This window comes from Microcaecilia unicolor, chromosome 8 (genome assembly GCF_901765095.1).
Source record: "Microcaecilia unicolor chromosome 8, aMicUni1.1, whole genome shotgun sequence".
In the NCBI taxonomy this organism is placed as follows: domain Eukaryota; kingdom Metazoa; phylum Chordata; class Amphibia; order Gymnophiona; family Siphonopidae; genus Microcaecilia; species Microcaecilia unicolor.
This window is the reverse complement of record NC_044038.1, coordinates 218,938,563-218,962,892: the sequence shown is the minus strand read 5'-3', so window position 1 is coordinate 218,962,892 and position 24,330 is coordinate 218,938,563. Positions and strand designations below refer to the sequence as shown.

The following is a 24,330-nucleotide window of genomic DNA, read 5'->3' as shown; positions in this document are numbered from 1 at the left end:
AATGAAATTAGCAACTGGGCCACGCGGCAGCCAGGCGGTAGTTCCGGATAGGCTGCGTTGGGCGCACGTAGGCGCCTACACAGCTCAGTAAAAGGGCCCCTTAGATTGTACAGTGAAGCCCTCAACATTTACTGACACCAGTTTCCAGGATGACAAAGACAATTATGCAGTTTAAAAATCACTTAGAGACACCCAAAATCAATGGATAAGAAAGGTAAAAGGGAACTGTGCTATATTATCCCTCTGCACTTGATCAAGTCAGGTTAGTCAAAAAAAAGAAAAGAAAAGAAAAAGCAAACATTGACTCTCACCAGTGATTCTTGCTGGGTGGTCCTGAATGCAGAAAAGTGTTCTAGAATCTCCATATAACTGTCCTGGGTAACGTTATTGCCATTCACTTTCAGAATACACTGTCCTGGGTGAAGACCAGCTGCAGCCGCTTCTGACCCTGAAGGAGAGGAAGGAAGGCTCAGGTATTTCATTAACAACAGCAACTGAAGTAGAAAGACTTGAAAGGCAAAATAATGACTGGGGTCCTTGGAGCAATAGCGACTGGACTCCTAAAATACTTGGAAACTTTACATTTGAAGCACTTAGGGGTCCTTTTAGTAAGCTGCGGTAAAAAGGGCCCTGCGGTAGCGATGGGGGCCGGTTTTCCCCATACACCAGGGCCCTTTTAACCCCTGCGGGTAAAATTCCTCCCAAAAAATGACTGTGGTAACCGGGCAGCACGCACGATGCCCGATTACTGCTGGGTTAGCGCTGAGCTACAAAAAAATGTTCCCAGCGCACCGGAAATGGTACACGCTCGCGCCAAAACTTCTGCCGGTGGCCACTTTGGGCTTACCGTCGCTTTGTAAAAGGGCCCCTTAATCCCATAAATTTGGCAAAAAGCTATCCTATTTGTAACAGCAGATTTTGCATCACTATCTCTGTGATTCCCAGGTCTTGAGGAGGACCCGAATTAATGGAATTAAAACCGGTCAACATTGGCTGTGATGTACTGGGAGAAGGGGTAAGAGCTGGAGTACAGGGAGGTGAAGTAAATAAATCATCTGAGTTGCTTTCTTTCTCTTTTTTAAACTTATTTCTTGTGTTTTTCTTCATTGGGTGAATCTCTTCTTAAAGGCAGTTAATAAATCCATATAAATAAATAAATAACTCCTTATATTCAGCCTCTGAACGGTTAAATAGCATTTCAGTGCCTAAGCACTAATATTCAGCACGAGATAACTGGTTTTCTCCGCTGAATATTGCCGGTTAGCGTTGAAAAGATAACCAGTTATATGCGCAATAACCAGCAATATTCAGCACTGGATGGCTAAGTTTAGCAGCCAAATCCAACTGCCTAAATAGCAGTCCTATCTTTGGACACTATAAACTTAACCGGCCAGCGCTGAATATTACGTTTGATCTGGACGAAACCCCCCCCCCCCCCCCCCCCCAAAAAAAAAACAGATATTCAATGCCGGACACCAGAAATAGCCCAGCATTGACTATCCGGGATCAGCGCCTCCTGCGGGCTGAATATCAACCTCATAGAATTGTTATCACCTATAAAATCATTAATATTTGTTTTCTCAAAAGTGTCAGTCTGGGTTTGTTTACATTTGTACCCCGTGCTTTCCCACTCATGGCAGGCTCAATGCGGCTTACATGGGGCAATGGAGAGTTAAGTGACTTGCCCAGAGTTATAAGGAGCTGCCTGTGCCTGAAGTGGGAATTGAACTCAGTTCCTCAGGACCAAAGTCCACCACCCTAACCACTAGGCCACTCCTCCACTGTTACTACTATTTGAGATTGAAGTCGGCCCTTGCAGATCACCAATGTGGCCGCACAGGCTTCTGCTTCTGTGAGTTTGACGTCCTGCATGTACGTGCAGGACGTCAGACTCACAGAAACAGAAGCCTGCACAGCCTTCTACATGGAATGTTGCTAGTGGAATAGCAACATTCCATGTAGAATGTCCAATAGTATCTATTTTTTTTTTTTTTTTACATTTGTACCCCGCGCTTTCCCACTCATGGCAGGCTCAATGCGGCTTACATGGGGCAATGGAGGGTTAAGTGACTTGCCCAGAGTCACAAGGAGCTGCCTGTGCCTGAAGTGGGAATCAAACTCATATTCAGAGAGGTCTGGACTAAGGATAAATACTGCCCTTTTGATAATCTAACTCATCTCTTTTGAATTTCTCTTCTTTTTCTTCTTCTTTCAGTCAGTGGCGTACCAAGGGGGGGGCGGACCGCCCTGGGTGCACGCCAATGGGGGGGTGCCGCGCGCCTGTCGGCTCCGCTTGTTCCATGCTCCCTCTGCCCCAGAACAGGTTCCTGTTCCGGGGCAGAGGGAGCATGGAACGAGAGAAGCCGACAGGCGTGCGGCACCCCCCCCCCCCCAGCAGGTAAAAATGCACCCGGGGGGGGGGGTGTCCTTTCGCCGGGGGTGGGGGGGGTCACGCTGCACCCGGGGGGGGGGGGGCACATCGGCGATCTGCCCCGGGTATCAGCCACCTTAGGAACGCCACTGCTTTCAATGTCTAATTAACGTAAATCATTGGTTGGTAGCATCCAATTATTGGTGGTTAACAGCTCATTAGCCAATTAAGTGTGCGTACATCTCCAAAGCATGCCCAAATTTGGGCACCATATATAGAACCTGGGGGGAAAATGTGCACACGAGAAGAGTCCAATAGGGCCAAATGTCTGAAATAATACGAATCATTAATATTCAGGGCTGGTGTTAGAGGAGTGCAATCAAAATAACTGCCCTGGGCTACTATGCTGCAGGGGATCCCAAGCCTGTTTGAAGTAGGTAAACCTGTTGGTGGGGGTGGGGGCCCTCTAAATGTTTTTGACCTGGGCCCCAGCATATCTAACACAGGCTTTGCCCACTGGATTAACAACAGAGTCCACTGCACTGTTCCTGGTGATATGAAGGTTTTATGTTATTTCATATACTCCCAATGCATGGATGCCTAAAAGGCTTTAGAAAGGAAATGGGGTTTAATATACTGCCTTTCTGTGGTTACAGTAGAGAAGTGTGGTAGCCGTGTTAGTCCACTTTTAAAGGTAATCAATAGAAATAAAACAAAAGAAAATATGAAAAAGAAAATAAGATGATACCTTTTTTATTGGACATAAATTAGTACAATTCTTGATAAGCTTTCGAAGGTTGCCCTTCTTCGTCAGATCGGAAATAAGCAAATCTTGGTAGATGACAGTATATATAAGTGAGACATCAAAGCATTTCAGTGACAATCTGACAGGGTGGGGTGGAGGCGGATGGGTGAGACAGGGGGATAAGCATGGAGACAGGAGAGTGACAAAAAAAGCAATACAATTTACAATTTTATGACTTCAAAGGTCTTACGTTCCTGTATTGTTTTAAAGTTACCTTTCAGGATTCTTACTATGAAATCACTAGTACAGTGTTCTGTTTTTGTAAAGTGTTGCCCCACAGGCGTGGCATCCTGGCTGGCAATGGCATTTTTCATGTGATGTCTATGTAAGTTAAATCTTGTTTTTAGCATCTGGTTACAGTCTAAGTGGTTTACATATTACATATAGGTACTTATTTTGTACCTGAGGCAATGGAGGGTTACATGCAGAGTCACAAGGAGCTACAATGGGAACCGAACCCAGTTCCCCTAGTTTACAGGCCTGCAGTACTAACCATTAGGGTACTCCTACACTCTCCAACTCACATTAACCAATCAGAAGAAGGTGTTGCAGTGGATGGACAAGGGGGATTTTATGTATGCTGAGTTTTAGTCTGCTGTCTGTGTGAATAGCCTCAGTTTCTTTAATAGAGGCGACATATGAATGTAAATATAATAGTAATCATAATTCTCTATCCACTAAAATGATACAGCTGCCAGTTGTTGGAGAAGGAAACTGCCCCATAGCAACAGCAAACGCGGGAGCTGAATGTACGATGCAGTGATGCTTGCTTATACATTATTAGTCAATATTTTCCCTTGGAAATAATGTCGCAGTAAATAATGCATAGGGTCGGCATGCCGCATCGTAGACCCCTAGATATCCTATATAATAAAAGGCACCTCCAACATTCTGAAGCTGACTGCATGGCTGAGGCATTCCTGCTCTCTGTATCCATCTCCTGAATTGACATCATGTACTTCCGGGTTCGTCACAAGCAGAAGTGACCAATCACACTAGGTTTCTCGGCTTCAGAATGTTGGAGGTGCATTCTATTAAATAGGATTGGTCAGTTTTGAAGCACAGCCAGAGCTCAGCGTCCTGCACAGTAACGCTCAGACACCAGAGAGAGAGTGGGGGGGGGGGGGGGGGGACTGACACCAGAGAAGGGGGGAGAGGTATCTCTGTCACACACACACTCTCTCTCTCACAGTCAATGTCTTTCTCTCTCTCACTCTCACACACTCTACGTCTCACACTGTATCACATTCACTATCTATGTGTCACACAGTCACTCACACACTCTCTTGGTCTCATACACTCAGTCTCACAGAGAGTCTGTGTCTCACACACACTCTCTCTCTCACACACACTGTATCTGTGTGAAACACACTCTCTCTTTCTCTCACACTGTCTCACATACACACTTGCACACACTCTCATTCTCACACACACACACTCTCTCTCACACAGACACACTCACACCCAGACTCACTCTCTCTCTCACACACACTCGCACATTCACTCTCTCTCTCACACACAGTCACTCTCACATACACTCTCTCAAACATACATACTCCGAGGAAAACCTTGCTAGCGCCCGTTTCATTTGTGTCAGAAACGGGCCTTTTTTACTAGTATTATATAGAGTATGGCACTGACTACTTTTCTGCTGCTGTCCAGTAACCCTTCTAACCTTCAGAAAGGACATCCATAGGACATCAGGCATTATCTTTTGATGACAAAAGCCACCTGTGTCTTTAGTATATCGATATACAGTGCTGTGAGTGCTACTTTTCAACAAGATTCATGATCAGATTATTTTATTTTAAATACATTCCATTTGCTATTAGCTCCCGGGAAGAATCTGTGGAAACCAGTCCTGACCATTCCAAGCTATGGTGCTCGTGTCAACCATTCTGGCTGGCTGTCTGGCTCTTACCTCTCGCCACAGCATGGACATAGGGCGGCGCCGTTCCTCTTATCTGAAAGCAAAGTGCTTGTGAAGAGTCTGGGATTTTAATAATCCTGTTGGAAACAGAATTTTAAAAAGAGAAGATGTAGCCCAGGTGTACTGGTTGTAAGTTACAAATAATGCAAATTTCTGATTTAGGAATATCACCTCTCTTTCCTGTTAAGTGCACACGTGCATATAGGAATAAATGCAAGCTCAGATCATGTACCCCAAAACAGAATAAAACTCAGATGACATGAACAGCTACTGTCCCTACTCCCAGTGCGAAAAGTAATCTGTTAGCTCAAACGCTCCATTTCTCAGTTGAAAAGCTCAACTACCAATACATTTGGAATCCAACATTCAAAAAGAAATATCCATACAGCAGCAGCCACCCATATTTGTGCTGGCTGTCACTAAACATGAATGTGGATAGGACTGCTGAATAGCATTCCAGACTGATTCAGCACCACCCTGACAGTGTGTGGGCAGAGTGACAAGTTAACCAGAGAGAGCAATGTTCAGCCATCATAACTTTATCAGGATAGTGGTTTGAATATCACCACTCTCATGATAGCAACGGTTCAGCCCGATCTGTCTGGGTATTCAGCACTAATCGCTACCAGATAGCAGTGCTGAATATCCATGATTTAATTAAATGCTATCAATGGTGTTAAAAAAAATAAATAAACAGCCCCCCCCCCCCCCCCCCCCCACACACCTGATATTAAAAACTATTTAACCAGCCAGAAACAGCATTTGAGTGCCAAACTGCAGATATTCACCGGGAGATAACCGGTTATCTTCCACTGAAAATCCCAGTTAGCGGCTAGACAATAACCGGCTCTATCACTCAACATAGCTGGTTAGGTGCAGATATTCTACTACTACTACTACTATTTAGCATTTCTATAGCGCTACAAGGCGTACGCAGCACTGCACAAACATAGAAGACAGTCCCTGCTCAAAGAGCTTACAATCTAATAGACAAAAATAAAGCAAGCAAATCAATTAATGTGTAGAGGAAAGAGGAGAGGAGGGTAGGTGGGGCGAGTGGTTACAAGTCAAAAGCAATGCTAAAGAGGTGGGCTTTAAATCTAGATTTAAAGATGGTCAAGGATGGAGCAAGACGTAGGGGCTCAGGAAGTCTATTCCAGGCTTAGGGGGTCCCTGGTCTTTGTACTTTTTGACAGAGTGAAAAATCGATTCACATCTACCCGTTCTACACTACTCAGGATTTTATAGACCTCAATCATATCCCCCTTCAGCCATCTCTTTGCCAAGCTGAAGAACCCTAACCTCTTTGGCCTTTCCTCATCTGGGAGGAGTTCCATCACCTTTATCATTTTGGTCGCTCTTTTTTGAACCTTTTCTAATTCTGATATATGTTTTTTGAGATGCGGCGACCAGAATTGAGCGAAACACTCAGGGTGAGGTCGGGTTACAGAGGCATTATAATATTCTTGGTCTTATTTACCATCTTTTCCTAATAATTCCAAGCATCCTTTTTGCTTTTCTGGCTGCCTCCGCACACTGGGCTAATATCCAGGTGTGGCCATTGAACCCAGCTATAGTGATTGCACCTTAATGTACACACGTTTTGGGCCATTGGCATTAGTAAAAAGAAAATTAGGTGCCTACTTTTCTTTATAAAAATAGGCTTAAAATAGTTGCCATAACCAGCATCCACAGTGTGTACACTGTTATAGAATCCCCCTGTAAACGCATTTGTTGCCAGAGAATGTAGTAAAAGCAGTTAGCTTAGCGAGATTTAAAAAAGGTTTGGATAGCTTCCTAAAAGAAAAGTCCATAAACCATTATTAAAATGCATTTGGGGAAGATCCACTACTTATTTCTAGGATAAGCAGCATAAAATGTGTTGTACTGTTTTGGGATCTTGCCAGGTACTTGTGACCTGGATTGGTCACTGTGGGAAACAGGATGTTGGGCTTGATGGACCTTCAGTCTGTCCCAGTATGGTAATACTTATGTACTTATGGCTTTTAAAATACCAGGACACCCACCATATATCTTTTGGCCAGGATGTGTTTCAGGGATCGGGCTAAAAATTATCTGGTCAAAAGAGGGTAGGGAAGTGTTCAGTGTATGGTGTTTTAAGAAATCTGGATAAAAGAAGGAGAGCCAACAGGCAGTCTGGGGATGGGATTGAAAGTTATCTGACCAAAAGAATCACATCGTGCCATGATGGTCGGTTCTTATACTCAACGGCACTATCCAGTTACATGCTTGCTGTATATTAGCGGTTGAGCCAGCCAGTGTGATTTAACCAGGGAGCAGCCTCTCCTGCTTATTTTCGAAAGAGAAGGCCGGCCATCTTCTGGCACAAATCGGGAGATGGCCGGCCATCTCTCAAGTCCGGCGAAATCGGCATAATCAAAAGCCAACTTTGGCCGGCCTCAACTGCAGTCCGTCGCGGAGCAGGCCAAATTTCAAGGGGGCATTCGGAGGCGTATCGAAGGCGGGATGGGGGCATTGTTAACACATGGCCGCCCTCAGCCAATAATGGAAAAAAGAGAGCCGGCCCTGACGAGCATTTGACTGACTTTACTTGGTCCATTTATTTTCAGGTCCAAGCTTCTAAAAAGTGTCCAAACTGACCAGATGACCACCGGAAGGAATCTGGGATGACCTCCCCGTACTCCCCCAGTGGTCACCAACTCCCCCCACCCAAAAAAAAAAATGTAAACCATTTGGCAGCCTCTATGCCAGCCTCAAATGTCATACCCAGCTCCATGACAGCAGTATGCAGGTCCCTGGAGCAGTTTCAGTGGGTGCAGTGCACTTCAGCCAGGTGGACCCAGGTCCATCCCCCCCCCCTACCTGTTACACTTGTGGTGGTAAATGTTGAGCCCGTCCAAACCCCCCCCCCCAAAACCCACTGTACCCATATGTAGGTGCCCCCCTTCACCCCTAAGGGCTATAGTAGTGGTGTATAGTTGTGGGAAGTGGGTTTTGGGGGGGATTTGGGGGGCTCAGCACCCAAGGTAAGGGAGTTATGTACCTGGGAGCAATTTTTAAAATCCACTGCAGTGCCCCCTAGGGTGCCCAGTTGGTGTCAGGGGGACTAGTGAACTACAAATGCTGCCCCCTCCCACGGCCAAATGCCTTGGATTTGGCCGGGTTTGAGATGGCTGACCTCAGTTTCCATTATCGGTGAAAAACGATGCCGGCCATCTCAAACCCTGCCATCTCTGACATTTGGCCGGCCCCAACCATATTATCGAAATGAAAGATGGTCGGCCATCTTTTTCGATAATACGGTTCGGGACCACTGTTTGTGGCGCTGGCCATATAGATGGCCGCCTATGTAGATGGCCGGCGCCGTTCGATTATGCCCCTCCACATTGTCCAGATAAATTGTTTTGAATATTAAGCCAAAAGTTATGTAGAAGACTCTGAAGTCATAGCTAAATTATAGGACTAGGTAAACCTACCATTAAAAGCACACTTCCAATAAATGCATACAGTAATTGTACTTATAATTTATTCATAAACGCAGTCATTAACAGCTGACATCTCAGAATGAAATGGGAGTTACTGCAGATACTAATCCTCTACAGCCTGGATCTATTCTGGAAACATACTCTTTTGATTTGGTGGCTACCAGGATTCTGAGTGGTCTCCGAGAGCAGAAAGACTGGTTCAGCATGGTTTCCACTTCTTGGAAGGCACGCAGGAAAACCAGGTCTTCATTGATGGCATAAATTTTCCTCCCAACCTGCAGTCCTGCCATCTGGAAATCAAGAGCAGAAACTATCAATTAAGTTCTCAGTACAGTTCATAGATTGCTACCTTGCAAGCCTGCCACACTCACAAACAAAAGCGTGGCACAGGAAAAGTGGAGAAAAAAACATTCACTCAGATAACATTTAGGCTCACCCCTGGCCCTCTCTTACAGAGGCACCAATAAAAGCGATGTGACTTCATTCTGCCATTAGCATCGCCCTTGATTGAATTGCAATGTTGCTCTTTAATGCCAAATCGTGACATCAATTTGTGTCCTGCAGAGACCAGCATAAAATATGAATCATCATTTTCTGGCATTTCTCCGAAGGTTAAATACCCCCCCGGCTAAAAGTGACTTGGTTATTTTCAGATCCTGTCAGAACAGACAGTAAGGTGGTGTTTCTAGGCAACCCAACCATCCGTAAAGACCAAATCATCTCTCCCACCTACAAGGTAATCTAAAAAATGTTAATTAACTCATCTTCACTCTAATCAAACCTGCTTTACTGTGCTACAGGATAAAAATATCAAACTTACCCAGGTCTCTATATAAAATGGGAATGTGAGAAAAAAATGTTTTAAATGGATAATCTAAATGCTGTGGTGTTCTGGGGAAATGTGCTTTTAGCCCTTATCAGGGGTCTGCAGGTAGATTAGTATATGAAGGCATGTGAAGATTAGGAACAAAACAAAACATAGACATGTGTATAAAAAGTGAGTTAGTGCTAAAAAGATGACATACTTGGAGGTCTGGCTGGAAAGAGTGAAATTCTGGGGGGTGGACTAACTTGTCTCGTACTCTTACTGATGTTCTGGGTTACTGCAAACAAAAAAACAGCACCACGGGCCTTTAAAAATGGACCACAGTTCTTTAATGAATGAGCCTTGACAAAAAGACCCGACACGGGCCGTGTTTCGGTGACTAGCACCTGCGTCAGGGGTCACAGTGATGACGTGGAAACCTTGGGGAATAACTCGAATATATTCCTCTACAATATATTATTCCTTACCCCACGTCTCATATAGTAAAAGCTACAAAGCAACAAGGCACTTTCACTTTCTGTATCTTTTACTATATGAGACGTGGAGTAAGGAATAATATTTTGTAGAGGAATATATATTCGAGTTATTCCCCAAGTTTTCCATGTCATCACTGTGACCCCTGATGCAGGTGCTAGTCACCGAAACACGGCCCGTGTCGAGTCTTTTTGTCAAGGCTCATTCATTAAAGAACTGTGTTCCATTTTTAAAGGCCCGTGGTGCTGTTTTTTTGTCTGGGTTACTGCAGCCACAGTCTAGCCCAATGACAAGTCCACATCTTTGAGGAGAGGGAGGGAGGATGCTGAAATTCAGTAGTTATATCCATGAGCATAGTCTGAGGTGAGCATGGTGGGGGCATCCTCCCCCTAAATGTTGTAGGTGCTAATGCTGAATTGGTCCCCTTCCCCTACTGCTAATATGACTTCCCTAGCCTTCCCCCCTCCCAAAAGTAAGTAAACTACACCGATGGTCATATTTGGTCATCCCCAACCATTGTTCACAAGTAATGATGAGAATGGATTTCCATCTATTCTTCTCCCAACTTGCTCATCTGTCACTCTCTCTCTCTCTCCCCTACTCTGCTTCTCTCTCTATCTACCTCCTCAACCTTCTCAAGCCTCTCCTTTCTATCCTAAGTTTCCTCTTCCTCCGCATGTAGTTGGCCCTCCCTCTTCCTATGATCGCTGGCCTTGCAAGTGGCCAATCCCTACAACTGGTTTTGGCAGCAAGGCCATCTTTTGTTTGGTGCAATATGACCACCAAAAAGGCTGGTGCAATTGCACTTGTGGGGCCAACCATGAATTTCCCAGAATCTCTGTGCATCACTATACCCCTATTAATCACTGAGGTTTTGTCAAATGATCTAGTACACCAGGCTATAGACAGTTATTATTCAACTTTCCAGATCAACATCTTGAACTGTAAATATTCACTGTTTATAGGTACGGGTTATAGGATGAACCCTATAATGAAGTTCCTGCTGTGTTATGGAAATGGATAAATATTATTTCCCAATTACTTTTCTAAGATTTTCAGTAATAGACTGGTGCTCGACAGACAAAGCAGAAAGCCGCTTTGTTTTAAGATTATGGAAGTCACCATCTCTGGTCTCAATCCCAAATATCTGCACAACTACAACCAAGAAACCAACTATTTTAGACCCACTTTTCCAATGACATTCATCCACTCCAGGAAAATCTGGATCTATTCCGTACAGGGCACCCGTCTCTTAAATTCTATACAAAGGGAACAAAAGCTTTGATATGATGCTGCCTCTCTTGTACATGATTATATGGTTTTATTTATTACATTTGTACCCCACGCTTTCCCACTCATGGCAGGCTCAATGCGGCAGGCAATGGAGGGTTAAGTGACTTACCCAGAGTCACAAGGAGCTACCTGTGCCGGGAATCGAACTCAGTTCCTTAGTTCCCCCGGACCAAAGTCCACCACCCTAACCACTAGGCCACTCCTCCACACTGCACACTGTGCTTCCTGATCTTTTCAAACAGTCAAACCAGCAAAGTCTCTTTTAGGTAATTCAACGGGCTGCTTAACACCAAAATCATTCTCTCGTCTCTCAGTTTAGGTCACTGTTGCACTGTTCTGTCCACTCAACTTTGTATGGTAAATAGTGCTCTTCAAAAGGAAGATGATGCAACTACTTCAAGGGACATGACATGAAGGCATCCTTGACAGCTTTGCCATTATCCAAGTGCAATTAAATAATTTATGGTGAGCTATGTTGTTCAGTCTTACTAAGGACTGGATGTACCCCTTCCAGATGTTCAATGGAGAAAGAGATTGAGGTTGCCTTGGAGGGTCTCCAACAGAACTGGTCAATGGAAAGATTCCAAATGCATACAGATTGTCATGCAAAACGTTCAAAAGGCAGCTGTCCAAAAAAATACCTTAGGGATTATCCTTTCAGCAAAAATTACCCCAGAGGAATAATGATAACTTATCTAGTCAATGTAAGCAGATTCTTGCATGGAGGAGGTATCAAAGGTTTAATTTATTGCAGCTGATTTGAAACCACGGAACACAGTATCATGCAATTCGATAATCAGTAGGTTTGAAAATTAGGTGGGCGTCAATGATATTTCTGCTCATATTTTCAATGTGCCTAAATCTATTCCCTGTTTCCTCCTCTTTCATTACAACTGTCATTTCAGAAATAAGGTCAGCTGCCAGCATGAAGGGTCCCGGTGACATATCACAGTTTGACATATCACAGATCCTGCTCAACATCTGACAAAACAGGAATCAGTTCTAATGTATATGAAAGGCAATTTTCAAAAGACTTACACAGGACAAACATGTATTATTTGTGCTAATCAGTTGTCTGGAAATTGCTATAGAGTTTCCTCCACCCTAGTTTTTACAGTCACGGTTAAAACACAAGTCATTCTGGCGATACACCCAGAACACACCTATGTATGGCCCCATGACAGATGCACACTAAGTAATCTAGGCACACTTCCCCAGTTTCTCTATAGGTCACTCAAATTTGGGTGTGAATCCCAGATCCGTGTGCAATCTAATTAGTTAATGAGCCGTTAATTAATACTTGGTGTTAATTGACACTCATTTGGGTGTACATGCAGATCTGCCCTGCACCCTATTCTATAAAATGCTTGCGTAAATTTTATACTGCACGACTCAAAAGGGCGTTCAATCCAGATATTCAATGCCAGGCCGTTTCTGGTGAATGGCATTGATTATCCGGGTTTTTCAATGTCAGCTAGTGCATCACCGATTAAGTCGATATTCAGACTTAACTGGCCATGGCTTTAACAGGCAAAGATAGGCCTGCTTTTTATGTACACCAGAGAAACACAGTGAAGGTGACAAACACACACTTTATTATTTACAAGATTCGGCACGAGACGTGTTTCGGCCACTAGGCCTGTATCAGGAATCTGTCCTGAAGAATGTAGATTAAAAGATTGTGAACCACAAACTTCAAACTGCCAATGGAAATGGCTAATGTGTACAAAAGCAATAACAAGGTTCTACCACCAAGGTGGACAAGCTGGATCCACTACGAGAGGTGCAGTACAACAGGAGAGTAGGTTTTCTTGATACAGTGCGATAGTTTTCATTGCTTTTGTACAACAGGGGAGTAGCATGATCAACAAGACTCTGCCAGAAAGCCAAGGAGACGGAGTGAAGAGAAATACTCTTTTATTGTAAACTAGTAATGAAGGCCCGTTTCTGGCAGGAATGAAACGGGCGCTAGCAAGGTCCTCCGATGGCCGGCATAGGCCCCGCCCATCCCGCGGACGTGAACGGCGCCCCCCCCCTCCAAAATCGGCAACCTCCCTCTACTACCCTCCCCTCCTCTTACCGGGGTCCCAGGCGCAGTGGCAGAACTGAAGGGCAAGGTAGTTCGGAGATTCTGCTGCCTTCCTTTGTGTTCGCTATGAGCTCTGTGCCCTGACTGTCTGGTCCCGCCCTCATTTCATGTTGGGCGGGACCAGAGAGTCAGGGCACAGAGCTCATAGCGAAGACAACGGAAGGCAGCAGAATTTGAGAGCTACCTTGCCCCTCAGTTCTTGCGCCAGGACCCCAGTAAGAGGAAGGGAGGGTAGCAGATGGGGGCTAGCGATTTTGGAGGGGGGGCGACCGTGCACGTAGGAAGATGGGCGGGGCCTATGTCGGGGAGGGGAGTGCCATTGCGCGGGTGGAGGGATGGCTGAGAGACAGATGGGAGTGGTTTGTCATTTTTGGAGGGGGGGTGAAGTGCATGGGCATCTGTGAGAGTAAGACGGTGGGGGTGGATTTTGGAGGGGGGGTGACGCGTAGGTACTGTATGGGAATGACAGCTGTGTTGGGGAGTGGAAAGAGCTTGTGTTCATTATGACCCGCCCTCGACGTCATAACGTTGTGACGTGAGGGCGGGGCACAGATAGATGGTTACTAAAAGTGGTTACAGAGCTTCGAACTTACTAACCCTGAAGCCACAAAGTAAGCCTTAGAACGTTGAGGTTGCTTTTTATGTGCAGATGGGGCGTGGCTGAGGGCGGGTCTATGAGTGAGGGTGATAGCCTAGCCTACAAACAGTACAGGAGTTCAGTGCTTCACTGTCAGGGAGTGAGGTTCAGAACGTTTGAGGGGGGATTTGAGCTTCAGAACGTTTGAGGGGGATTTTATTTATATAGATTAATCCAACCTTATTTACAATAAAAGAGTATTTTTCTTCACCCCGTCTCCTTAGCTTTCTGGAAGAGTCTTGTTGATCATGCTACTCCCCTGTTCTACAAAAACAATGAAAAATATCGCACTGTATCAAGAAAACCTTCTAACGCTAACAACTGTCAGCTATAGAAATGCTGTGGCCATGCAGCATACTCATTTTAAGTATCAGAAATATATCAGCTATCAAGTGTACTTGATAGCTGATATATAGTGGTTAGAACAGTGGACTTTGATCCTGGGGAACTGAGTTCGATTCTCACTGCAGCTCCTTGTGACTCTGGGCAAGTCACTTAACCCTCCATTGACCCTGGTACAAAAAAATACGTACCTGAATATACTATGTAAACCGCTTTGAATGTAGTTGCAAAAACCACAGAAAGGCGGTATATCAAGTCCCCTTTCCCTTCACTGTGTTTCTTTGGTGGCTTTTTGCCGTGTGCAAGGGGTTTGTTCTTCTGTTCTCCATCTGCTTTTTAATGTAGCCTTATTTGGCTGCTAAGCCTGACTGGTTAAGTTCTGATTTATGCCCCCAGAGTGCCCTCAATATCGTTGGCTTTATTTTCAGCACTAACCAGGCATTTTTGGGTGGTGATAACCGTTTAAATGCCGCTGAAAATGACCAGTTATCCGCCGAGATGCGAGTTAACCGATCGGCGGCCGTTCCCGAGGGTTAACTCACGCTGAATATCGGCCAGAATATTTCTCCTGCAAAAGCCATTAGGAGGGTAATTTTATAAAGGGAGGGCCTAGTCTTAGCATATTTTCCTGCACCTATTTTTGGTCAATTTTATAAAGGCAATTAGGCACCTACTTTTCTTTATAACATTCTAGTGTAAGTGGAATTGCGCCTCAGTTGCAAAGCGTAAATGACGAGACCTATAATTTTTAAGTATGCAAGAAGATTAGCATATTTTATAACATACCTGCACGCTCTGCCCAAACTCTGCCCCTGTACACGCCTACTGTCAAAGTATGCAACATCAGGTCAAAGTGCATACTTTTATGCCAGTTGGAATTATAGAAGAGGCCATTTACGTGCTATGTGGCCACAAACATGTATAAATAACTTTATACAACTATGTTACTGTCTATAAGATTAAATGTCTTTTTTACATTAGTTCAAATGTTGTGTTCCTGTTGGTAACGATCAAATGAAATCAATGTAAATGTTATGAATAACGCACCTCAGCATGAGATCCTCGCCGGACTGATTTGACCACAATAGCTTTGTTCTTATCTTCGATGGCAAATCCATAGTCCTCCTCCTGAGGCAAGATCTGCCCAAGACAAAAAGGCAGAAGATAGTTCAGCAATTAGCGTGTGGCCCCTTACCACTATCTATGTTGTAGGTGGTAAGGTCTCGCACATTAATTGGTTAGCGTGTGGTGATTTGGCTGAGTTAACCGATTAGCACATTTATTTGATCAGCTAGATTTCATGCGCTTCTTCTGTTATTTTTCACGTCCCACTTGGATTACTAGAGAAGATAAAACAAGAAGTCAAACCTTGTAAAAAAAACACAGCTGTTATTAACAGATTCAAAGCTCCCAGAAATGTAGCATAAAATGCCCGACATGGCCATGTTTCGCCAGTATAAAATGGATGAGTCAGGGGCAGTGGGTCTCCAGCAGATATAAAGTTCCCAAAATAGCCTGCCTTGTGTAACTATTAAAACGTGGAGGGGCATAATCGAAAGGGGCACCCAAGTTTTCCTGAGGACGTCCTCACAGGACGTCCCCGCAAAGGGGCGGGGAAACCCGTATTATCGAAACAAGATGGGCGTCCATCTTTTGTTTCAATAATACGGTCGGGGACGCCAAAATCTCAACATTTAGGTCGACCTTAGAGATGGTCGTCCCCGATTTTCGGCGGTAATGGAAACCGAGGACGCCCATCTCAGAAACAACCAAATCCAAGACATTTCGTCATGGGAGGAGCCAGCATTTGTAGTGCACTGGTCCCCCTCACATGCCAGGACACCAACCGGGCACCCTAGGGGGCACTGCAGTGGACTTCAGAAATTGCTCCCAGATGCATAGCTCCCTTGCCTTGTGTGCTGAGCCCCCCCAAACCCACTCCCCACAACTGTACACCACTACCATAGCCCTAAGGGGTGAAGGGGGGCACCTACATGTGGATACAGTGGGTTTCTGGTGGGTTTTGGTGGGCTCACATTTACCACCACAAGTGTAACAGGTGGGGGGGGGGTGGGCCTGGGTCTCCCTGCCTGAAGTGCACTGCACCCACTAAAACAGCTCCAGGGACCTGCATACTGTTGTCATGGAGCTGGGTATGATATTTGAGGCTGGCATAGAGGCTGAAAAAATATTTTTAAATTTCTTTTTGAGGGTGGGAGGGGGTTAGTGACCACTGGGGGAGTAATGGGAGGTCACCCCCGATTCCCTTCTGTGGTCATCTGGTCATTTAGGGCACATTTTTGTGGCTTGGTCATAAGAAAAAAAGGACCAGGTAAAGTCGTCAAAGTGTTCGTCAGGGACGCCCTTCTTTTTTCCATTATCGGTCGAGGACACCCATGTCTTAGGCACGCACCAGTCCCGCCTTCGTTACGCCTCCGACACGCCCCTGTGAACTTTGGTCGTCCCCACGAAGGAAAGCAGTTGAGGACGCCCAAAATCAGCTTTCGATTATGCCAATTTGGGCGACCCTGTGAGAAGGACGCCCATCTTGTGATTTGTGTCGAAAGATGGGCGTCCTTCTCTTTTGAAAATAAGCCTGATAGCGAGCTAGATTCTGGGATCAGTCGCTCATAAAAATGTGCGGCTTTCACTACAATCACAGCGTTTTTATAAGAGCCTGATCCTAGAATCTAGCTCGCTATGTTTTAACAGTTACACCAGGCAGGCTATTTTTGGAATTGTATATTTGCTGATGACCCACTGCCCCTGACGCAGCCATTGTATACTGGCGAAACATGGCCATGACGGGCATGTTATGTTAAATTTCTGGGAGCTTTTCATCTATTAATAAAAACTGTGTTTAACAAGGTCTGCCTTGTTGTTTTATCTTCCATATTGGATTTGGCGGACCACCTGCATTGCTGCTTTTTGCCACCTGGGTTACTGCAATACAATCTATGCAGGGCTACCACACTCTTCTCTAAAGAAGCTACAGACCCTCCAAATACAGCTATTAGGCTACTTTGCCATGCACACTGAACAGATCACATTACAACTTTATTAAACAATGTCACTGGTTACCTGTAGAACAAAGGTTTATTTACAAAATAGCTGTTCCGACCTTTAAAGCCCATTGGTTCAGTTACCCGGAATATTTAGCTAATCTTACTATTCCTTATACCCAAACTCGAATCTTACGTTCCCTGAATGACCACCGTCTCCTCCTTCCTGGACCACGACTTCCACACTACACGACCAGACATTGGGCTTTTCTCTTTCTTGCAACGTATATTTGGAATGGCTTACTGCTTCATGCCCACAGTATTCATGAATTAAAAAATTTCAAAAAGTAATCCACGCAATATAAGCATATGGAGCACACACATATACCCAATGCGAATTGATTAGCAAAAAAGGAAGGAAAAAGCCTTAAAGAAGCTCAAAATCAAAATGATTTAAAGAGCTTTTCTGATCAAACTAATCTTAGCTACATCATGGGCAAAAACTTTCCAAAAATATCTGCAAATTCTTTCAGCAATTTAATCAACAAATAGCGCACTCTTTATAATGCGACAGTTATTATGACTCTGGAGTGCCATTGATTGAAAATGCTCTGCTGTCTGGGACCCTGAAGCAGCTAAGCGAAATACTGGCCATCGCTGGCGCAGGGGCAAGTTGAAAATTGGAAGAATTCACCCAGACGTTTATCCTGCACATCATTTTTTTGTTCTACCAAAGATAAGTGTTTTTTTCACATTTATATAAACATTGGACGATAATGGGACCAGTAGCGTTCCGAGGGGCGCTGACACCTGGGGCGGATCACTGATGCGCCCCGCCCCCCCCCCCGAGTGCAGCGCCCCCCCCTCCATGCAGCGCGATCCCCCCCCCCCGGCGAAGGGGCACCGGTGAAAGAACCCCCCCCCCCCGGGTGCACGCCGCTGGGGGGGGGGGGTGCCGCGCACCGGTCAGCGTCGTTGGTTTCCATGCTCCCTCTGCCCCGGAAGTAACCTGTTCCAGGGCAGAGGGCGCATGGAAACCAACGACGCTGACCGGCGTGGCACCCTTCCAGCGGCGTGCACCCGGGGCGGACCGCCCCCACCGCCCCCCCCCCTTGGTATGCCACTGAATGGGACAGAAATGGGTGGGTAAAGTTTGGGGGATGATTGGTATGTTGAACTATGTTGTTGTATGTTGATTGATTTTTCAATAAAAGATTATAAAACAAAGAAAAACATTTTTTTTATTACACCAGACTAATACAGCTACCTTACAATCAAGCCCCACATTTTAATCACTAACAAATAAAAAAGAGAAATCCAAGAATGCATAAGAGAAGAAAGCATGAACCCTTCAGAACCAATTCTCACTCGTGACTTGAAGTTAGTTGGCAGGTCTGAATATTATAGACAATTGCAGCATTGTTGTGAATTCCTATTCTCAGATAATGGAAGAACATCTTACAGGCAACTGTTCCCTGATCCTCCAAGGAGGAAACTGTCTGGCAGGAAAAATACAAAGGCCAACAAAATATAAATAGTAAGGCCACGCATGTGGGCAACCATATAAAAGTTGTATAGTAATGACCTCATTGCCTGAATAAACAATGAATTCACTTAAATAAACACATTATCAGCACTTACCAGTAGAGTCTTGGCCAAGATGTTTTCAATGAGTTTGAAGTCATTGCGCAGCTGCTTGTTCTTGGAACTCGTCCCTTCCATCTCCTCATCGGCATAAAAGCGGAAGAATTGAGATTCATCTTTGAACTCACTCTTCTCCAGGACTGCAGACAAGGAAAGATAAAGCAGAAAGGAAATCCAAAAGATTTTCATAGGTCAAATCAAATACATGGAATGGCAAAAAAAGAATGAAATCTGTTGGCAACCAGCTTTTGTACCCTCAAAAAATGGACGATAGCTTTAGGCCATGTAAAATAATCTTGCTAAAGAATAACCCCCCAAAATTCTCATGAAACCCAATTTCCCCAAATTCTATAAATGGTGCTAAAATTGTCCTCATGCAAATTTGGGCATGTGCCCAATTTGCAAGTGCAATTAAATTGAATAACGAGCCAATTAGCACCGAAATCTGGGTTGAAACAATCAATTATCAGAGCTAATTGGCATCAATTAAAAATATACACGTGTACACATGTGTACACATATTTACGTGCCTGGATCCGTGCATAAATTGTATGCATGGCTCTAAAAAGGGGGCGTGGCCACAAGAGGATCATCGGTGGATCAGGGGTGTTCCTGTAAATTATGCTCGCTGTTATAGAAAAAGGGGGATCCTCACCTAGTGAAGGCACTAGGATTTACACTAGGGTTTAGTTGGTGCAAATTGTCATGCCTAAAGTTAGACATAGCTCCCAGCGTAAGCATATTCTATAAATGGCACCTAACCAGGGGCGTAGCCAGACAATAGATTTTGGGTGGGCCTAGGCAAGAAGTGGGTGGGCACCAATTGCTCTCCCCCCCCCCCCCCCCCACACACACAGACACATCAAAAATATATCTCAGCTGGCAAGAAAATGGTTCTGTCCACCTTGGCAGTCTGCAGCAGGCATGTGTTGAAAACTGAGCATGCGCAGTTGCCAGTATCGTGGAGAGCAGAGTTTTTGTTACCATCAGGGGGAAGTCTTCAGCTGGCGGAGCTTGGGATCCCCAACAGCTACCGCTAAACATGTGCTACAGTTGGGTGGGCCTGAGCCCCAACTGGGTGGGCCTCGGCCCACCAAGGCCCACTTGTGGCTACGCCACTGCACCTAACTTTGAACGCTGCGTATAGAATAGTGCTTAGTGCATTTTTTTTTTAGTTAGCGCTGACTTTTCAACACCATTTATAGAATTCAGTCCTCTACGCTTCGTGCTCAAAGACATGAGGGAAAGTTATAGAATAGCCAGCTAAGCGCTATTTAAACGTCAGCAGCCGTTCTGGACAGTTAAATAGCGCTAAATGTTGGGGGGATGGTATTTTGGCCCAACCATTTACACCAGCCATTGAACTGGTGGCACTGCAGGGTGCTCAAACTGCTGAGGAAGTACATGTGTCTTCTAATATCCTATAAGAAGGGCTTTTTTTGAGGGGGTACTTAGGGGTACTGAGCACCGGCACCTTTCCATTGTCTGATAAAAATAACCCATCATCCCCAAGTTATAAAGAAAGAGCTCAGGCTCTACACACCAATTCTGCCTTGTCATAGATTCTGTGACTGGTTGCAGGGGGCCTGGCTATTGTGGGGTGGGTCCCTTAGTGATCACCCCACTACTGAAGGGTGGCCTGGCATTTCAGTACCGGCACCTTTATTGCAAGAGAAAATGCACTGCCTATAAGGTACATGTAGAAATATAAGCCAGGTCCAGATTCCGCCCATGTGTACCCCTCCCTTGAAAATACGCACTGTGAAAGAGATGCCCATACGTACAGAATAGTGTGTGGGCAGAAATTTGGCATGCATGTGTGTGTGTGTGCACACATACATACATACATGCTAGTATTCTAAACATGTACACACAAAGGACTAGATTCTATAAAAGGCGCTGAAAAATGGACAACGAAAAAAATAGCGCTTGGCGCTATTCTAGAAAACATGCTTAAAGGTAGGCATGGTTTATAGAATAGTGCTTAGAACTGGGAACAGCAACTACATTTAGGTGCGAACATTTACATCAATGAAAACCTGGTGTAAATCCCCAGGCGTAAATTATTTATTTATTTATTTATTTGTTGCATTTGTACCCCACATTTTCCCACCTATTTGCAGGCTCAATGTGGCTTACATAGTACCATCAAAGGCGTTTGCCCAGTCGGTGGATAACAAATACAAAGTTGTATAGTGATCGTACGAGGTATAAGTGGAGGGTCGGAATGGATGAAGATTGCGTGATGTCCTGTTCGATCATAGTCATGCTGTGTTGGTAGGTGAAGAGGGTTACGTGGGGTCGTTGGGATAGGCCTTTTTGAAGAGGTAGGTTTTTAGTGATTTCCCGAAGGTCAGGCATGGATCCCCCTAATTCTATTACAAAGTTCATGAATTTATACTCTCGACCCACCCGTGCTCCTCCCATGGCCACACCCCCTTTTCAGATCCACGTACTAATATTTACACACACCTCTTTATAGGATATGCCTAAAATGATGCATGTGTAAATTCTAATTATTGACAACTAGCGCCAATAATTGCTTGTTGTTGCTTAATTAAGCAGTGCCAATTGGCTCATTATTCAATTAAGTTGCGTGCGCAAATTGGACACTTATACAAATTTGCACACATAACTCAGAAAGCCATATATGCAATCCGGGAGAAATGAGTAAATGTTAGCATTCATTTTATAGAACTGCCCATTCGTATCCCCCAGGAATTCAGTTTTCGCTATCTTTGGGTTGTTAAGACACAAGTCATCAAGGTCTTTCCCCAGAGATATGAAATATGAGAAAAGCCTTCCTGAAGAGGGCCCTAAGGGCACTTTAGAGCAATGGAACCCTTTAATTTTCATTTTACTAAATGAATGATTTAGTCTCTCCTTGTTGACTGCTCATGTCCAATAGAGGTTTTTCGTAATGGAAAGGGAACGCCTGCATTCAATTTAGTGGAAAACCTTCAACAGCAGCCGTGTTCAAAAGACTGTGATCATTCCAGCCACTGACTGACCTGCAGGTTGTTGATAGTTCCTTATATACCTACAGTCAGCTGCTGTTTCACCTACAGAGTCTACAGGCCCGATATTCAAAAGCAAATGGGGTTGAAAGTCACAGTGACCATATAAGAGATTTTATTTCTTAATCTAAGGCAAATTAATGGATAATTCTGAATGTGTAAACTGTTAAGTTCGCTGTCCAAAATGGAATAGGATTTAGGGCTGCCCAGGAGTGGAACCACATAGCTGTATAGCTTACATGGCTTCCCTATTAGGAAAGGCTAAAGTGGCTAGGGCTCTTCAGCTTGAAGAAAAGATGACAGAGGGGGATATGATAGAGTCTATAAAAAAGTGAGTGGAGTAGACTGGATAGACATGAATCGCTTGTTTACTCTGTACAAAAATACAAGAACTAGGGGGCCACTCGATGAAGCTGCTTCTTCACTCAACATGTAATTAAGCTCTACAATTCATAGCCAGCGAATGTGACAAAAGTCTTTAGCTTAGCAGGGTTTAAAAAAAGGTTTAGACACGTACACACATTCTTATCATTGCACATATTTACACTTGCAGGGTATAAGAGGCACTTTACGTGCATATGCTGTCTTATAGGGTCGGAATTCAGTAAATGGCGCCAAAAATTAGGCATGGGGAAAAATCAATATAGGACGCTATTTTGTAAAGAGCGCTCCAGGCTCAACATTCTTCATAGAACAGCGCTTAGTGTGGATTCCTGTGCCCAGCTTTGGATGCGAGGACTTACACCAATTGAAACCTGGTGCACAACTTAGGCAAGCATCCCCCAAATTCTGTAACACTGCACATAACTTTATGGAATGCTCTGACCTACCCATGCCCCTCCTATGGCCACGCTCCCTTTTGGGTTGCGCGCAAGGAGATTTAGGCGCGGTTCTTTAGAGAACTGTGCATAGGCAGTTGCCCGCACAACTCCAAATTAGCGCCAATTAATGCCAATAATTGATTGCTAGCAGCCAATTACAGTGGTCTTTCATCTAATGCAGAGTCGTCAAAGCCAATGTTTTTACTAAGTGATGGCAGAAGTCAATAATTTGCATATTACTCTGTGCATGCTGTCAAAATGATCATTCGCAAGCCTGTGTTCCATGGTGGCTGAAAGGAGACATTATGATTAATTACCGTGATGCATGAAGCCATTATTGCAGAGTCCAACCCCAAGTGCTACAGCTTCCTCCCGAGTCTGGCAGTCTCCCTGGCAACAAAAAACAGAAAAGAGATTACACCTCAAACAACTTCCTGATCTAAACAATTGCTGCCCATTCTGGCCATCAGTTCTGAAATTAGCAGGGCACTCTTTACCCAGAACAATAAAAGCACTTTGAAAAATAGTCGGCTTCCCTTCCCCACAATCCTATTGATTCCTATATATAGCATCTCTCTCCAATCTCTCAGGAATTGGGTAGGCAAAGGGCCGCTCTGCAAAAAAAACAAATACTCCCCGAGAACAAAATGCAGGAACTTTATTTCACTGACAATATGGAACTGCAACCAGAAACAATGCAATGCATTACCCAAAAGGGAGGGTGACAGGGGCGTAGCTACGGGTGGGCCTGGATGGGCCCAGGCCCACCCAGTTTAGCCTCAGGCCCGCCCAGAAGCAGATCCTTATCTTGACCGTCTCCCGCCCCTGCCGCAGCGCTTCATTTAATGTTGTCGGCGCTGCCGTTACAGTTTCCCACCCCCGCGGCGGCGCTTTACACTTTACCTAACAGCCGACGCTACAGATGCAGCGCTGACGTCCGAATCCGACGTCCTGCTCCGGGGCCTTCCACGCTGATGTAACTTCCTGTTATGGAGGCGGGACGCGGAAGGCCCCGGATTCGGACGTCGGATTCGGACGTCAGCGCTGCATCTGTAGCGTCGGCTGTTAGGTAAAGTGTAAAGCGCCGCCGCGGGGGTGGGAAACTGTAACGGCAGCGCCGACAACATTAAATGAAGTGCTGCGGCAGGGGTGGGAGAGGGGTGAGGAAGTCAGTGGGGTGCTGCGTGCTGGCCCAGAAGTAAGGGGAGGCAGGGAGGGGAGGGAACAGAAGGGTGCTGGACTTGCCAGGGGCAGAGGGTTGGAGGGAAGGGGAGAGATTTGGGATTTGCAGAGGGGAGTTTGGAGGGAAGGGGAGAGGTTTGGGAATTTGCAGAGGGGAGTTTGGAGGGAAGGGGAGAGGTTTTGGATATATAGGGGGGTGGAAGGAAGGGGAGAGGTGCTGGATATGCAGGGGGGTGGAGGGAAAGGGGAGAAGTGCTGGATATGCAGAGGGTTGAAGTGAAGGGGAGAGGTGCTGGACATGTATGGGGGCTGGATGAAAGGGAGAGAGATGCTGGACGTGTGTGTGTGGGGGGGGGGGGGGGGAGCGGAAGGAGAGGTGCTGGATATGCAGATGATGATATGCAGAGGGAAGGGAGAGAGATGCAGGGAG

General features: G+C 45.2%; 1 protein-coding gene across 2 annotated transcripts in view; it reads right to left on the bottom strand.

Moving 5' to 3' along the window:
- The window catches only part of PREX1 (phosphatidylinositol-3,4,5-trisphosphate dependent Rac exchange factor 1), a 378,063-nt gene that overhangs the window by 83,552 nt on the left and 270,181 nt on the right, over positions 1–24,330 (bottom strand). For both annotated transcript variants that reach the window (XM_030212317.1, XM_030212318.1), the window contains exons 15-20: positions 23,036–23,108; positions 18,878–19,020; positions 15,282–15,374; positions 8,715–8,863; positions 5,098–5,183; positions 312–448 (exon numbers count right to left, since the gene is read on the bottom strand). In XM_030212317.1, coding sequence (XP_030068177.1) covers positions 312–448; positions 5,098–5,183; positions 8,715–8,863; positions 15,282–15,374; positions 18,878–19,020; positions 23,036–23,108 — 681 coding nt within the window. The remainder of the gene's footprint in view (positions 1–311; positions 449–5,097; positions 5,184–8,714; positions 8,864–15,281; positions 15,375–18,877; positions 19,021–23,035; positions 23,109–24,330) is intronic.